General features: G+C 62.2%; 1 protein-coding gene across 9 annotated transcripts in view; it reads left to right on the top strand.

Annotated features, from left to right (window-relative positions):
* Nucleotides 1-14,901, top strand: part of SIK3 (SIK family kinase 3) — a 72,167-nt gene that overhangs the window by 55,376 nt on the left and 1,890 nt on the right. For 5 of the 9 annotated variants that reach the window (XM_086766128.1, XM_086766129.1, XM_086766134.1 and 2 more), the window contains 10 exons: nt 3,076-3,219; nt 6,297-6,447; nt 7,073-7,198; nt 7,487-7,572; nt 7,980-8,089; nt 8,618-8,975; nt 9,303-10,180; nt 13,409-13,572; nt 14,267-14,399; nt 14,684-14,851. In XM_086766128.1, coding sequence (XP_086622254.1) covers nt 3,076-3,219; nt 6,297-6,447; nt 7,073-7,198; nt 7,487-7,572; nt 7,980-8,089; nt 8,618-8,975; nt 9,303-10,180; nt 13,409-13,572; nt 14,267-14,399; nt 14,684-14,841 — 2,308 coding nt within the window. In that variant the 3' untranslated portion in view covers nt 14,842-14,851. The remainder of the gene's footprint in view (nt 1-3,075; nt 3,220-6,296; nt 6,448-7,072; nt 7,199-7,486; nt 7,573-7,979; nt 8,090-8,617; nt 8,976-9,302; nt 10,181-13,408; nt 13,573-14,266; nt 14,400-14,683; nt 14,852-14,901) is intronic. The other 4 variants (XM_086766135.1, XM_086766136.1, XM_086766132.1 and 1 more) reach the window with 1 other exon arrangement.

A 14,901-nucleotide genomic window follows, 5' to 3' on the forward strand; every position in this document is an offset into this window, starting at 1 on the left:
TTAGATAGATACCAGGCTGGAAACTTTGGTTCTCCTGGTCTGCTCCAAACACAAACTAGGAAGCGGGTAGAATATGCTTGTACTCAAGCCGAGAAAACACTAACCGTGTCCTCGCTAACATCTTCTTAGCGGCTTTTGCATAGTTTCTTCTCTGCTAACCAGCTGGTGCACTACCTGTGGTGGGTGTGGTTACCGAGTGCTCCTGCTTCTTCCCTCAAACTCGGCAAGTTTTCTGCATTCCCCCCAGTTTGTACAGGCCACCATCTCCAGTAAGGCAGCGTTTCCTCAGGGGCTGGCTCGGGGGAAGGATTCAGATTGGGGTTTGGCTGCAGGCACATAAACGCCGGAGCGGGTGGAGGTCGTACTCCCAGCTCTTCTTTCGGTGCTCCAGAGAGAAGGGGGGATTTGAACAGTGGGTTTGTGCAGAGTGTGCGCTGAAACTCCTTTTGCCTACCGGAGCTTAGGAGAAGGTCACAGCTAGTGCATGTGAAGGAACTCGCTTCCAGCCCTTCCTTAGAGCTGACACAGAGCACGTCTGTGTCTTCTGCCTAGCCTTATACTCTAGTTCTTCACCACGCTCATCGTTGTGCTCGCTTTCACAGTATTTCCCAGCCCCGCGAGCTGCTGTTCGTCCCCCGAGCCGCGATGCTGGGAAGGTGCATGCTGGTGAGCTGCCCCAGCTGCAGAGCAGCGTGATGGAAGAAGTGAGTCCAAGTGGCAGCGCTGAGCAGACGAGGAGCGTGCCCCTTCAGGCACTGCAGGCTGCGTGCAGCCCCTGCGAAGCTGCCGTACCGCAACTGCGCGCTGTCCTCCCTAGCAGGGCTTGGGGACACAGACTCTCTGCGCAGCTGTGCTGCCTAGGTAGCTACTAAAAAGTGTAATTCAGGGCCCAAAATGTCCACTGACAACAGTTCAGATAGCAAACGCTCTTTCTGTATTCTGTGAATCAGATAAATCTGGTTCTTGGCAAGGGGCTGTCTGGATGTCTTCCCTGGGCAGATGTTCCCCTCTCCTGTTCTAGAATCCCGGGTTCCAGTTGAGCCGTTAAGTTAAAGCGCTGGCTCAGCCGGGAAGATTTTGAAACCCCATGCAGTATTTTGTGGGTTGCGAGCCACTGAAGTGCTCAGATCCCACTGAAAGGCAAGTCTCCTTGGACCCGCAGGTCACCTTGCTGCTCTCGACAGTGCTGCCCTTAGTCCTGCCATACCACATGCTCTTCTTCCACCATATGGCCCTGAAAAGGCCTGGTCCAGGTTGTGCGTTAACTTGCTCTCCGCCCCCTTAGGTTGCAACACATCAGTAGTCGTCAGAGAAGGGTAAACGGCAGGAACATCAGGGACAGATGCAAATATTTAGCTTATCAGAACACCGCTGGGGACACTCTGTGTGGGGCCACCAGAGAGCAGGTTTTGCCCTTCCTAATCTGACCTTGAAAAGAGAGCCTGGTCTTTTCTCTGCTCCAGGGAACAGTCACATCTCCTTTGAGCTTTGGGAAACGTTCTTCCACCCAAAACGCTGTTGCAGCTCGTGATTGGATTGTTCCCTGGAGGGCTGAAATGAAATGGTCTTAGCAAACCACAACTGTAAAGCTCTTTGGGAAACTTTCCCTGTCTGCATCAAGTGATTCTGTAACAGCTAATGGCACGGACTTTGGCAGGTTCCCACGACGCTCAGCGCTCTTCGTTCTCTTAACTTGCTCTCTTCTGCTTAAGTGGCTTCGGTAGCTGGCAAAGAGAGGCCGGGTGCGGAGGGGCAACGCCTTTACTGCTTGCCGCTCTTCTCTGCTTCACCAGTTGCAGTCCCAGTTGCAGGGACCCTTAGCAGGGGACAAGAGCGAAGGTGAGACTTGCCCGTTAGTATCCTTGGTGTCACTGGTGAAGTGATCTTTGTCACGGTTACCACAGCTGCTGGCTCACAGGGGCAGAAATAGCTGAGCTCAGAAGCGGGCGTTCATCCCTCCTGGCCCTGAGTGGGGAAGGTGCGAGCCCCACGCTCAGCACGAGCCGGGGCGTCTGCTGCTTCGTTTGGTGTCTCTTCCGTGCCCCCAGCTGCTCTGAGCATTGCTGCAGCCGCTGACTAGCAGCTCAGGGCAGTGGTTGTCAGGGCTGGTGGCCCTTTGGCACGTCCTTGCCAAAGCGCAGGCTCCTAGCTTTGCCCGGCGCGCTCTCCCAGTCTGTAGAGTTTGTAAAAGAGCGGCAGGTTCTTAGCTCCGGTGCAGAGGGTGCCTTAGTTTAAGCTGCTGTTCAGGCTTCGGTGTAAGAAGCAAGCCTAGCCTTAGCGCCAGTGGCTCTAGCTCCGGAGGAAGGGACCCTCTTGCTGCTCGGCCTCCCTCGCTGGTTTTGCCCTGCGCGTCGCGGGATGGTTTGCCCTGCGCGTCGCGGGATGGTTTCCCACTCCGGAGGGCGCAGCAGGGACTAGATGGCGCACGCGGGCCTTCCTCAGCCCAGCGTCCTTCCTCGCACTCCTCCGGCAGCCGGGGCCGTGATCTCTGGTGTGGTGGCCCTCCCGCGCCCTGCCCCTGCGGTGACAAGCTGGCTGCTGCTCTCCGCAGCCCGGGACGGCCCAGGGTAGGTCTGAGGCACCGAGGGTGCAGCTGAGCAGCAGCTCTGCTCAGGGCCCCGTTCTTCGGCCGGCTCTCGCCAGGATTATCTGCGGCTCGTCTCTTGGCTCTGTGCACGCAGCAGGCTTCCCCGTGGCTCAGCGGGGCCTGGGAGAGGGAGGCAGGCCTGCTGGCGTGGAGTGCATCCGCGCTGAGGGCAGGTATTCCTGGGTATTCCCAACGGGATATACCAGCGCTCCCCTGGAGGTGAAGCGTGGCTTTCCTGCTGGGAAGAGCAAATGGCTCCTCTTCCCTTGCACACCGGCAGCTGAAAGTACCCTTGTCCCCTGAGCCCTGAAGAGCCACGGGCCACCGTGACGGGCGTGGGCAGCGTGTCCTTGGCGTGCTTCTCCCCGGTTGGTTCTGAGCGCTGCAGCAAGCCTTCTTCCTTCCCGTTTGCTCTGGATTATCTAACGCTCCCTGTTTTTGGAGTGCTCCCGTCAGTCTCTTATAAAATGTGCTCCTGCTTGTTGCAGATACTTGGCAAATAGGTCAAAAAGGCACACTCTGGCAATGACCAACCCTACAGCTGAAATCCCTCCAGACTTGCAGAGGCAGCTAGGACAGCAGTCCTTCCGACCCCGGGCTTGGGCTCCACACCTGGTACCCGATCAGCACCGGTGAGTAACGGCACCGGCCCTTCGGGCAGCTTTGCGCCAGGAAATCCGCTCAGGTGTCGTCTGGGACGGAGTGCTGAGGACGTCCCGCTTGGCAGGGAGGGGTGAGGAGGAGGAGGAACGAGTACAGAGAGCAGAGCCGCAGAGCAGAGGGTGTCTGACCGCTGTGGGGACACCGGAGTTCTGCGCCAGCGCGGGCTCCGTGCCTACGCACACGAGCAGCGCGGGGGCAGGAATCGGCTGGCTCTTCCCCTCCAGGCCCGTTTGTGGGGCTGGAGGTGATTTGCCAGAACGGCTGCCGTCGCGGAAGGGCTGGGAATAAGCTCTTTGTTTTAGAGGAAAGCTTTTCTCTCTTGTGATGGTAGGTGTCAGGCTAGCAGCAGACAGCAGGTTTTCTACAGAACGTTCTTGGAGGCAGATGCAGGCACACGGCTGCACCAGGAGTCATCTACATCCGAGCTTTAAAACCTCACTGTTCTGCACCAGAGTTGTGTGTTGTGACTGCAAAGTCTCCTTGCAAAGCCCCTCAAGAGTCATTTTATGTCTGATCTGAACCCCTGAGGGCATGATGTGGGGAAAGGCAGCTGGGTCGGGAAGAGAATCCAAGGCCCGGGAAGAGGGAGCCTCTGCAGACCGGATCTAAACGCGCTCAGAAGGGTGGGAGGGGCGCTCCTGATGGAGAGGGGTGTTCGTTTTACACGAGTCCTTGGCACAGCAGCAAACCGGAGGCGCCAACGCCACAGAGGGAGCCGAAAAACCCGTGCTCTGAGCCTCCCAGCGCTGGGAGCGCTACCCGGCTGCAGGCTGAGGTGCTGCCGGTTGGCCGGGGCTGCTGCGAAGGCAGTCGCCCGCTGGGCTGGGCTGGTGCTCGCGGTCCGTCTCTCGGCCAGCTCCCGCCGGAGAGCTTGACGAAGCGCTTTTTATTGTGGCCAGATACCTGCTGAGCTGAGCACTGATGTAATCAGCAGAGACAGGTGAACTCTGAGCAGACTGGGGCAGTGCTAGTGCCACGCTGGAACTCCGGAAAACCCAGATAAGCACCTCTCTGCCCTGAAGTTACTCCCTCACGGAGGTGCTCGGGGGATGGGAAGGGCAGGACGGGAAAGGTTTCTAGGGTCACGGAAAAGCTTGATAGGAAGAGGAGCGCAGCTTGCGAAACAACCAGAAAGTGCTGTGTCCTGCTTTAAGGATTGCTTCAAATCCTGAAGGTAAGCTGGCTCACTCATGCACTGCAGGAATTTATTTTTTCGCAAGACTGTTAAAACACACTTACCTGTAAAGACGTTGGTGTCACCTCTGCCCCGTGGCTTTGGAGGGGTGCTGCATCATGAACAGGGTGGTGTCTGCTCATTCCACCCTCAGTGGCGTAACGCGCCACGAGCCTGCCTCGTGTCTTACCTGCCAAATCGTGGAAACCTCACCTGACCGTGGCCGAAACAGGTTGCTCCGCGTCGTGTCCCGGACACGTGTGGCACAGAAACCGTTAGTGGTCTTGTGTCACCGCATAAATAGACCTCGGTCACTGAGTGGCAGGTGGGTTTTATTTAGCACTTCACGTGTTTTCAGCCGTCATCTTGCGTAGCACCTGGTTTTGGTCATGATCGCTTGGTATCTGAAAGCAGAATGGAAGTACAGCAGTAGTACAGGGCAGTACGATTCTGCCTCGGCCACGGGGTTTGGGAACCTCAGCGTAATTTTATCGGTAGCTTCTGGTTTCCACCAGTACAATAGGAGATCAGAAGGACTGAGATAATGGATGGGACAGCAGCAAAAGGCAGGGGCACAGCTCTGTCCTTGGAATAAGGTTGTGCATAATCTGTAGAAACTGAAGCACGTCCTGCTAGGGCAGGCCAAGTGACAGGAGCTGACCCCAGCGTGCTGGAAGTGGGCCAGCAGCAGTCGCCTTCTGCCAAGGGGGACCCTCTCAGGAGAAATCGTTTCGCTCTGTGGAACGGGCTTCAGCGACGAGCCGCGTTCAGAGCGGCCAGGGCAGTAACCTGCCGGCAGCGACGTGGTTCAGGACCGCACCAGCGCGCGGGCAGACGGGCTCCTGCGGGGCTGAGTGCCAGAGGAGCTGTAAAGACCAGGTCTGCAGGACCACCTCGCAGCCGAAGGCTGCTCCTGCAGCCTGTACCCAACGTTGGGCCCTGTTTGCTGGGGTTCATAGGCTGCGCTTGCACAGAAGCCGTGAGAGCAGGCAGAGATCCCCGGTTCTGACTGTGGTAAGGCATACTGTGACCTGTGCGTGGAAGGATGGCTTTGCTAACAATAACGCAGGCTGCACCTAACGGCGGGGCAGGAGCTTAGTGCTGGGCTTCGGTAACAGAGAGCCCCAGCTTTGGGAGAAAACAGCTCCGGAAAAAAATCTGGCTCCCTCTGATGGCGAAGAAGGAACCTCATTGTGAAGGGAAAGTGCTCGTGGTGCCCTGGGCACCGTTGCCTCGATACTGGCTGTGTCTGCTTTTCAAATGTACCATTCTGACCGCCCAGTGCCAGGCATCCCGGCAACTGGGAGTCTGGATGTGGAGCGGCAGCCTGGTTAACGCGTTAGAAAGATCTCCCCTCCTGTGCAGAGTGACGTTCCTGCCTCTTCTTTCAATTCAGGGCATCTCTAAGCGTGGATGCCAGCCCTCCTTCCTCCTCAGAGGCTGCAGACACGCCAGGCTCCTTTCTCCATGTGTCCCTCCTGTCTTCCACAGGCATCAGATACAGTCGGGGGCCCTGGGGAGCTCAGGAAGTGGCCATTAAGAGGGGAATTCACGTTTTTAGGATGCTGACTGGTTCCTGTAAACCTTCTCCAGCTGAGGGATAGAGGCGTTTGTAGGGATGGACAAGGAGTCGCTGCCCGTCTGCAGTCTGGTTTGTGGCCGAGGCATCTGCAACCCTAAAACACATTCGTCTCCCAGGCACAGAGAACGCTTGGTAACCCTGGTTCCCATTCAGGGAGGTGATGGCGCTTTATCTCTCCGTCTAAAACACGGTTTATTCTGGGCGAGTGGCACGGCTGGTGTAAGTGAAACATCTCTGTTCCGGAGTCTGTTTTCAGCTGGCATCGCTAACCCGCTTCCCCGTGTGTTCAGTTCTATTTACAAGGACTCAAATACGCTGCACCTCCCCACCGAACGCTTCTCCCCGGTCCGGCGCTTCTCCGATGGTGCTGCCAGCATCCAGGCTTTCAAAGCCCACCTGGAGAAGATGGGCAATAACAGTAGCATCAAACAGCTTCAGCAGGTAAAGAGAGGGCTGCGGGGCCTCGGAGGAGCCTCTGAGGGGGCTTTTTATTCTTTCAGCTTTGCCGTCTCCCTCTGTGTGTCTGCCGCAACCCTGCTGAGTGTCCTCTGAACGTGCAAACTGGGAACCTCGGGGGCTCCCACCTCCCCCAGGTCCCGTCGGCGCTGGCAGACTGGCCGCTCCTCTCCCACGTTTCCCGTGGCAGCGAAGTTTTGGGGCTGTTCCAGGGTGTCCTGGGAAAAGGGCAGTTCTTACGGCCAGAGCTCGGAGTGTGTTGTGCGCCGTTCCCTGCGCAGCCAGCGCACGCCTTATCGATGGCGTGAGTGGGATTTGGCCCCGGGACGGGGCTTTTGCCTTGAAACACAGTGGAAACAGGAGATGCTCTGTTCACCTGGGAGCTCTCGTTACCAGAGCCTTGTGCGTGCGTTTTTAAGGGAACGCGACGGTACCGGCTTGGTGTCCTGCGCCCCTGTTCCTTTTCTGGTGTCCGAGGCTTGCGCTAGCCGTGTTATTGCACCCCTGATTCTGTCAAATTAAAGGGGTCAGGCTGCAGAGAGCGCCTTACTGCGCAGCGACTGTGCCGTGCACAAAAAGGTCGCTTAGAGGTGCGTTGGGTTCATTGCAGGAGTGCGAGCAGCTTCAGAAGATGTACGGCGGGCACATGGACGAGAGGACGCTGGAGAAGACGCAGCAGCAGCACATGCTGTACCAGCAGGAGCAGCACCACCAGATTCTTCATCAGCAGATTCAGGTACGGGGGCCCGAGCCAGGCCTTCCGAAGCCTGGGCTGTTTTTCTGCGCTGCCGCGGATGCGGCTGCCGAGCGGGTCCCGGTGGGATCGAGGAGAGCGGGCTGCTCGGCTTGCTGTAACGAGAGGCAAGCCTGAAGGGCCTCGGCAGTGATGTTTGCAGCGCTGCAGTCAGGGACTGAATACTTGGTGAATCTGGCTGTGTCCTGCTTCACCAGTGAACATTTCTGCATTTACTCGTTGGGACGTTACTGATCGCAGACTCCTCTTGTTTCCCGGTGCCTGGTTCAGGACTGTATCCGGCCGCCCCAGCCGTCTCCACCCTTGCAAGCTCCGTGTGAAAACCAGCCAGCTCTGCTCACTCACCAGCTTCAGAGGTAAGAAATGGCTTCAGCGAAGCTCTGGGGAGCGGGTTTTACACTCACGCAAGCCCAGGGGTGAGCTAAGGCGCTGAAGAGTCCAGGGCCGGGGTGGAGGTGTGTGAAGTTAGAACGGCAGAGCCAGTTGCCCGGTGCGTGTGCCTCGTCCTTCCAGCTGGATCGGCCGTGTCCTCGTCCCCTGTTTCTGTCGTAGGCACCGGGTTCTGCTCGCTGCCTGCGTGACTTAGGGAGGTTAGGTGGCTCTGGGAAGAGAAGCCAGGCTGTAAAGACCTTGGGGTGCCCAACAAGGACTCTGTGGTGTTTGTTTAAAACGAGAGAAATGCAGCATTTGGCGCCGGCTCTCGCAGTTGCTCCTCTCTTCACGAGGAGCAGGGTGATGAAGAGGTGCTTGTTTCCCCGCGTAGGTTACGGATTCAGCCGTCCAGCCCGCCCCCGAACCACCCTAACAACCACCTCTTCAGGCAGCCGAACAGCAGCCCGCCACCCGTCAGCAGCAGCATGCTGCAGCCCCACGGTAAGCGCGGCCAGTTCAGCCGGCCCTCTGCGCTCCTCTGGGCGGGCCGCCGGCACAGCCGCAGGGCCCCGGCCGAGCTCCGGGAAAGCAGCGTGGGGGGCGCCGGGGCCTTCGGTTCCCCCCCGCGCCCAGCCCTCGCGCGGTTTGCTGGTGATGTAAAAGGTTCTCCATCTGGCAGCAAGGGCTGGTGTTATCCAGAGCCTGCGAGGAGCCGCCAGCTGGAATGTGCTGATGGGTTTCTTGTCATGAGATCCTTACTTATCGCTCCCGGGCTGGGGAGGAAGGGCCGCTATTATCGGGTTCATGCAAATCACTGTCAGCTCCGCTTTGTTTCTCTTTCCGTGCAAGGGGCTCCAGCTGTGACCTTTGCCCGCTGGCGCGGCGTGACGGAGCGATGGGGAGCAGCGCTCCTCTCGCCACCCGCGCGCACGTGCCGGGCCTCCCAGCGCGGCCCAGGAGAGCCGCAGATCTTGCCCCCGAGCCTTGCCGTGGGCTGGCGCGGGTGCTGAGGGTCTTTGTTCCCCGTAGGTGCTGCCTCCCAGTCGCAGTTCCAAGGGATGCCGTCCCACAACACAATCTTCCCGCAGTCCGGTAACTGTTCCCCTCCCCCGAACATGGGGCTGCCGTGCCTGGGCCTGCAGCAGCAGTCGCAGCCTCAGCAGGTCACTATCCAAGTGCAGGAGCCCGGCGACATGGTCAGCAACAGCCTCCTGCCAGGGGCCTCCGTGGCCGGGCAGGGCCTGTCCTCCCACGCGCGCGCCATGCCCATCAGCCCCGGCGCCAGCCAGATGCAGATGCAGCACCGCGCCAGCCTGATGGCCTCCCTCAGCTACGGCCACAGGCAGCTGTCCAAGCAGCTCAGCGCCGACAGCGCCGAGTCGCACAGGTAAGCCTGCCGGCCGGCGCCGCACCGCTTCCCCGAGCCGGGAGCAGGGAGGAAGAACCAGGGGCGGATATCCCGGGCTGAGATGAGCTTTCCTCGCCAGCCCCGCGCTGGTTTGGGGGACAAGCTGTCTCCCCGGCCCTGGGCAGCGGTTCCCGAGCCAGGTCGGAGCTCTGGGAGCCTGCAGGGCACCCATATCGCGTGCCCGAGGGAGCCCCTCCTGCCCGGGAGCAGCTCCTTCCGCCCGCTGGCCCGAGAGGGCGGCTCGGCACGCTGGGTGGAGCCGGAGCCGCTGCAGCGCGGTCACCTGTCCTTTTCTGTTCTTTGCAGTCTGAACGTGAGCAGGTATCCCCCCGCCAACTACGAGCAGGTGCACTTACACCCCCACCTGTTCCCAGAGCAGCCTCGCGTTTCCCCCAGCAACTACAGCCCCTCGGGAGGAGTTGGCTTTCCTCCGGCTCAGCAAGCTCTCAAAGTCCCGCAGCTCGAGCAGTATCCCAGTTTCCCTCAAAACGCACATCAGCAACAGCAGCACTACACTGCGTCGGCGCTACAGCAAGCCCTGCTGTCCCCGACGCCTCCCGACTACAGCCGACACCAGCAGGTACCGCACATCCTCCAGGGACTGCTTTCTCCCCGGCACTCGCTCACGGGGCACACGGACATGCGCCTGCCCCAGGCGGAATTTGCACAGCTCATCAAACGGCGGCAGCAGCAGCAGCAGCAGCAGCAAGAATTCCAAGAGTTGTTCAGGCACATGAGTCAAGGGGATGCTGGGAACGTGGGCGCCAGCGTGGGACAGAACCTCTCGGAGCGCCAGTCCCTGTCTTTGCCTTATCAGAGCGCCGACACGTACCACCCGCAGAGCAGCCCCCAGCATCTCCTGAAAATCAGGGCGCAAGAATGTATCCCGCAGGTACCCGCCTCAGTGCCGCCGCACGGATACGTGCACCAGCCGGCCCTGTTCCACTCGGAGAGCATGGAGGAGGACTGCGCCTGCGAGGGCGCCAGGGACAGCTTTCCGGACAGTAAGAGTTCAAACGCGTTGACCAAAGGTTGCCACGAGAGCCCTCTGCTTGCAAACGCGGGAGGGCACGGGGACCCCGAGCCTCTGCTGGGAACTGCTAACCACGCGCAGGAGCTGGGGCCGCAGCCGTACAGACATCAGCCCGCTGCTGCCTTCAGCAGGAGTAAGGTGCCCAGCAGAGGTAAGGCTTCCTGCCGCTCGCGTAGGCCAACGCTCGGCCGTGCGCCGCTTGCCTTCCGGCCGGAGGGCGCCATCCCTGCCCAGCGCGGCAAGGGTTTCGTGACGTGCTTGGCATAGCACGGAATTCCCTGGATGCTTCCTGGCTTTTGTGGCCTCGGGTGCATTGCGGGCGTAGTCTCTCTAATAAATGCTGTTAAATAAGGAGGGAGCCCGACCGGCCGCTTCTCTGGAACGTGACCTACTTCTGCAGGCAGGTAAAGACCAGGTCCCGGAGCACTTCCAGCTTCTCGGGGGCGCCGTGTTGTCGTACTTGTTCTTGCCGGTGAGGTTCCCCGTCCCGGCCGGGAACAGCACGCTCCCAACTGCAGCGCTGCGTTCCTTCCCCTACGGACGGACCCTCGGGTCCTGGCACTGCTGAAGCTCCCCCAAACGCGCCCAGTAAGAGCGGTGGCAAGCGCCTCGCGGCCCAGGCCGCCGTGCAGCAGCTCCTCTGGCGCTCTGGGACGCCGCAGCGAGGCCTGCTTGGACTAGAAGGGGTTGGTTCTGAAGAGAGGGGGTTTGAGCTTGCCGGGAGCGTCTGAAGACCTTTCCCGCTGCTTGGAAGCAGCTGCGCCTTTGCTCCTTGGCAGCTGCCGTGGCAGTGGTGCGCGGGAGGAGAAATTCCTGCCTGAGCTGTCGTTACAGGCCTTCTCTGTGCGAAACTCCCCGTCCCAGCCCCTCGCCAGGAGGGCTCTGAAGAGAGCCGGTCCAGGCTGAGCCGGGCGGATCGCTATTCCCCGCAGGCCTGAGCTGTGCTGGTCCGAAGCCATCAGCTCGCCCTTGGCCCGGAGCAGCGGCGTCCAGGGCGCAGGAGGCACGGCTTTGTTTGGAGACACAGCACGGGTTTGTTGGGAAAGGACGGGGTTGGAACAGAGCGGCTCGGAGCGCGGAGCGGCCGTGCCAAGCCTGGCCCCCCGGAGCGCGGGCGGGGGGCAGGGGCGAGGCACGGCTTTGCTGAAGTCGTCTTAAATTTTGGGTTACCGACACGGTTGCTCTCGCACCTCGCTTTCCCCGCGGTGCTGGAAGCAGGAAAGGGGAGGATCGGCCCAGGCCGGTCGCGCTGGAGGCGCGTTCTGTACCGAATCGGGCGTTTCCGTCGATACCATAGCCTGTTAGGTGAACGGCAAGGCCTAACCAAGTCGGACGCTGAATTTCGGCCCCCGTGCTGCTGGTGTAGAACCGGTTACACAAGGGGGAAGGACTTTAGACTACAAGACTTCGTAAACGAGTACAAGCAAGTAAATGTTTACAAATAGCCTTGTGTCAGCCCATCTGACAGGGCTGTTCGGAGGGCTCGCGTCGCGGCTGCGTCCCGAGATGCGGCGCTGGGGCTGCCGTCGCGCTCGGCTTCCTTAACCCAGTTGGAACGAGGCCTGCGCTGCTTCGCTTCCAGGCGGAGCCGGCACCCGGGCCGCCGAGGTGCCCTTGCCTACGACTAAATCCGGCAAAACCTGCGTGCGCGTGCCGCTGGCGCTGGCGCAGCGGCCCCGGCTTGCCCGTTGAGCGTCTGCCGGAGATGGCGGCCGCAGACCCTGGGCGCGTTGAGCACGTCTGTGTTTAGGACGCGCCTAAACCACCTCCCAGCAGCCCTGCTCCGGTTCTGCTCCGGCCCTGCTGTCATAGGGCTGGGAACGCTGCCCGTGGGAAACCTGCCTCGCCTCGGCGCCGGAGGAGCGGAGCTGGTGGCGGCGGCCCTGCCCGCGGTGCCAGCGTCACATGCCGCGCTGACACAAAGGCCGCCTGTCGCAGCAGCCCCGTCCCCGTGGATGCGGGGATGAAAGCGCTCCCGGTGCTGGAGCGGGGCTGGGGCGAGGGAAGGAGCCGGAATTCGGGCCGTCCCGCCCCCGCGGCCCAAGCCGTGCTGGCAGCGGGAAGCGCGGGGTTGTCGTTTGGGTCGGGGCTATTCCCGGCCGTGAGGACCCGTCCCGCTGCCCCCCGTCGCCCGCGGCGCAGGGGCTGCAGCGGGGCCGTTTGTGGAGCCGGAGCAGGCCGCCGGCCCAAACAACCGTTCCCACAGTTGGAGCCGCGTCCCGAGCCGCGCGTGGGTGGCACTGCTCCGCCAACATCTGTTCCCTCCTGTTTTCTTGCTCGCTTTTCCGGGAAAGCTGCCTCTTAACCGAACGTAACCCCGCAGTTGTGCAAAGCAAGGGGGAGGCCGGCTGCGCCTCCGCCTGCCCCGGGACGGGGTTCGTGCGGGGCTGCCGCGTCTCAGGGAGGCCGGGCGTTGGGAACGGCGCGCTGGCCGCGCTCGCCTGCCCGGGAGCGGCGCAGAGAGTTCGGGCGGCATGAGATGGGGGTCTCGTTCCGATCCGGTAGCTTTACAGGACAGGCCTCTTTGGGGAGCGTCTTTCTGCGCCCCCAGCCAGGAGATGCGGTGTCCCAGCACGGCGGGAGAGGCTTCCCGCTGACGGGAACAGCGCTGGCCGGGAGACGTACCTACAGCGGTGTCACCTCAGGCCAGCGCCACGTGTTTGCGCCGCGCAGGGCTGCTCGCTGAGCGCTGTTTGTGTGCGGTGACCCGGCGACGGGCTGCTGCGCACCGCAGGACTTTATTCAAAACATTGTGTACTCGGTGACGGGCGGCTTTGCTCGATAGGAATGTAGCCTTTACCCTGGGTCGCAAGAGCTCGCTGCGCAGATGGACTTTGCCAGGCAGAACGCTCATGTTCTGCTGCAGCCAGATTGTGGGAGGGCAGGGAGAAGTCATCCGATAACAGCCAACGAACGTCCCGGCCAGCTCTTCAGCAGGATCGTGCTGCTCACGACTGCCGAGGGGCCCTGCGGGACCGTCCCGTGTTGGGGCTGGGGACGCGCATCCCCCTCCGCTCTTGTGTGACGCTGCGGGCGGTGCAGGGAGGAGAGGGTGGCGGCGCCGGCAGGCAGGCGGAAAGGGTCTGGTCCCTGCGCCGCCCCAGTTGTAGGCTGCTTTCGTAGGCCTGGTCAGAGGCGGCTAGCGGGGACATCTTTTGGGATCCCTGGGATCTGGGTGCCGGAGGCGAGGCCTGCCCGAGCGCCGTCTGGGGCAGCGGGGGTCCCTTTCCCCCGGCCGGCGGCGCGCCGGCCCGCCAGCAGCGAGCCTTGCTCCGTGCCCTCGCGTCTCAGACCCGTCGTTTCGCGGTGGCGCGCGTGGCCGGGAGCTGCGGGTTCCTCGCCCTAATGCGTGGCTTTCCCATCCTGTCTGGTTTCCCAGAGTCCGTCGTAGGGAACTGTATGGACAGGGGCTCCCCCGGCCAAGCGATGCAGGTGCCCGACCACAACGGCCTCGGCTACCCCGTGCGACCCGCCTCCGGCGAGCACCCGCGGCCCCGGACCCTGCAGAGACATCACACCATTCAGAACAGCGACGACGCCTACGTAGGTTTGCAGCAGGCGCTGGCAGGGCCTGGGGCGGCGCGGGGCTTCCTGGGTGGGGGCGGGTTACGGGCAAGGCGTGGCGGAGGAGTGGCAGCGCCCTGCCGCGCAGGGCTGCCGGGGGTGAGCAGCCGTGGGGCGCTTCGGCACCTCCTGCTCGGCTCACACGGAAAACGTTTGGGCAGAGACCGGTACGGAAGCGCTCCTCCTTCGCTCGCGGCTCGCCCCGGGCTGGCTGCGGCGGCCGTGGCGTCTCTTATTTTCGTTCCGCGGTCCGTCTGCTGAAACAGCCTGGGCTGCCCCGGCCGGGCCCTGGCCGCGGAGGGCTCTGCCGCCACCAGCCCCAGCCTTGGCTTGTGCAGCGCTGCTGGACAAGCTGGCCGTGGCAGCCGGGCCTCGGCCGAGAGCACAGCGCGGCCGCTGCGCTTCCCCGGTGTTTTGGGGCGCTGGGAACCCTCCCGCCCAAATCCTGGTGCCTTCTCTCCTCCAGCTCCCTTCTGCTCTCGCGAGAAGGCTCTCCCTGGCTGGCAGCGTGGTGCGGCAGGGGCTTGCACTGTCCCGTCCCTCCTTGCGTTGTGGGGCCTTGGCCACACCTCAGCTGTACCCCTGGTGTCCAGTTTTGGCTTGTCCAAACTCGCTGGCAGCTCGCGGAGGCTCCGGGGCAGCCCCTCTGACCAGCGTCCGGCTCTCTCCGCAGGTGCAGTTGGACAACTTGCCGGGAATGAGCCTGATGGCGGGAAAAGCCCTGAGCTCCGCGCGGATGTCCGACGCCGTGCTCAGCCAGTCGTCGCTGATGGCCAGTCAGCAGCTGCGCGACAGGGAGAGCGAGGGTGAGGAGCCGGCTGAGCGCGGAGAGCTGGCACGGGGCGCCTGGCCTGCCGCAGGGGTCGGGAGCTGCGCCCGGCTTGCCGTGCGCGTGGCAAAGCCACCTCCGCTCCCGAGGAGCAGGGTGGCGCAGGGGCTGCGGGGAGCGGGGGTCTCGGCTCCCCGGAGAGACGCAGGGTGGCTCCGCCAGCCTTCAGGCCGTGGCAGCCTGCGGGCCTGCTCCCACGCTGGAGCTGTAGCCCCGCGCTGCTCCTCGCGCCGACTCCGAGGCCGTTCCTCTGCTTCGCAGAATGCGGGGAGAGTTTGGAAGGCCAGGAGCATCCCAACCTCGGCGACGGCAACCAGCACCTGAACGCCTCCTGCTACCCGTCGACGTGCATCACGGACGTCCTGCTGAGCTACAAGCACCCGGAGGTGCCCTTCGGGATGGAGCAGGCAGGGGTGTAGCCAGGAGGGAGTGAGTATCGGCCTCACCTCCTCCGCCCGGCTGCGCGCCCGGGCCGTGGC

The sequence above is a fragment of the Chlamydotis macqueenii genome, chromosome 24 (genome assembly GCF_036417535.1).
Source record: "Chlamydotis macqueenii isolate bChlMac1 chromosome 24, bChlMac1.mat, whole genome shotgun sequence".
NCBI classification, from domain to species: Eukaryota; Metazoa; Chordata; class Aves; order Otidiformes; family Otididae; genus Chlamydotis; species Chlamydotis macqueenii.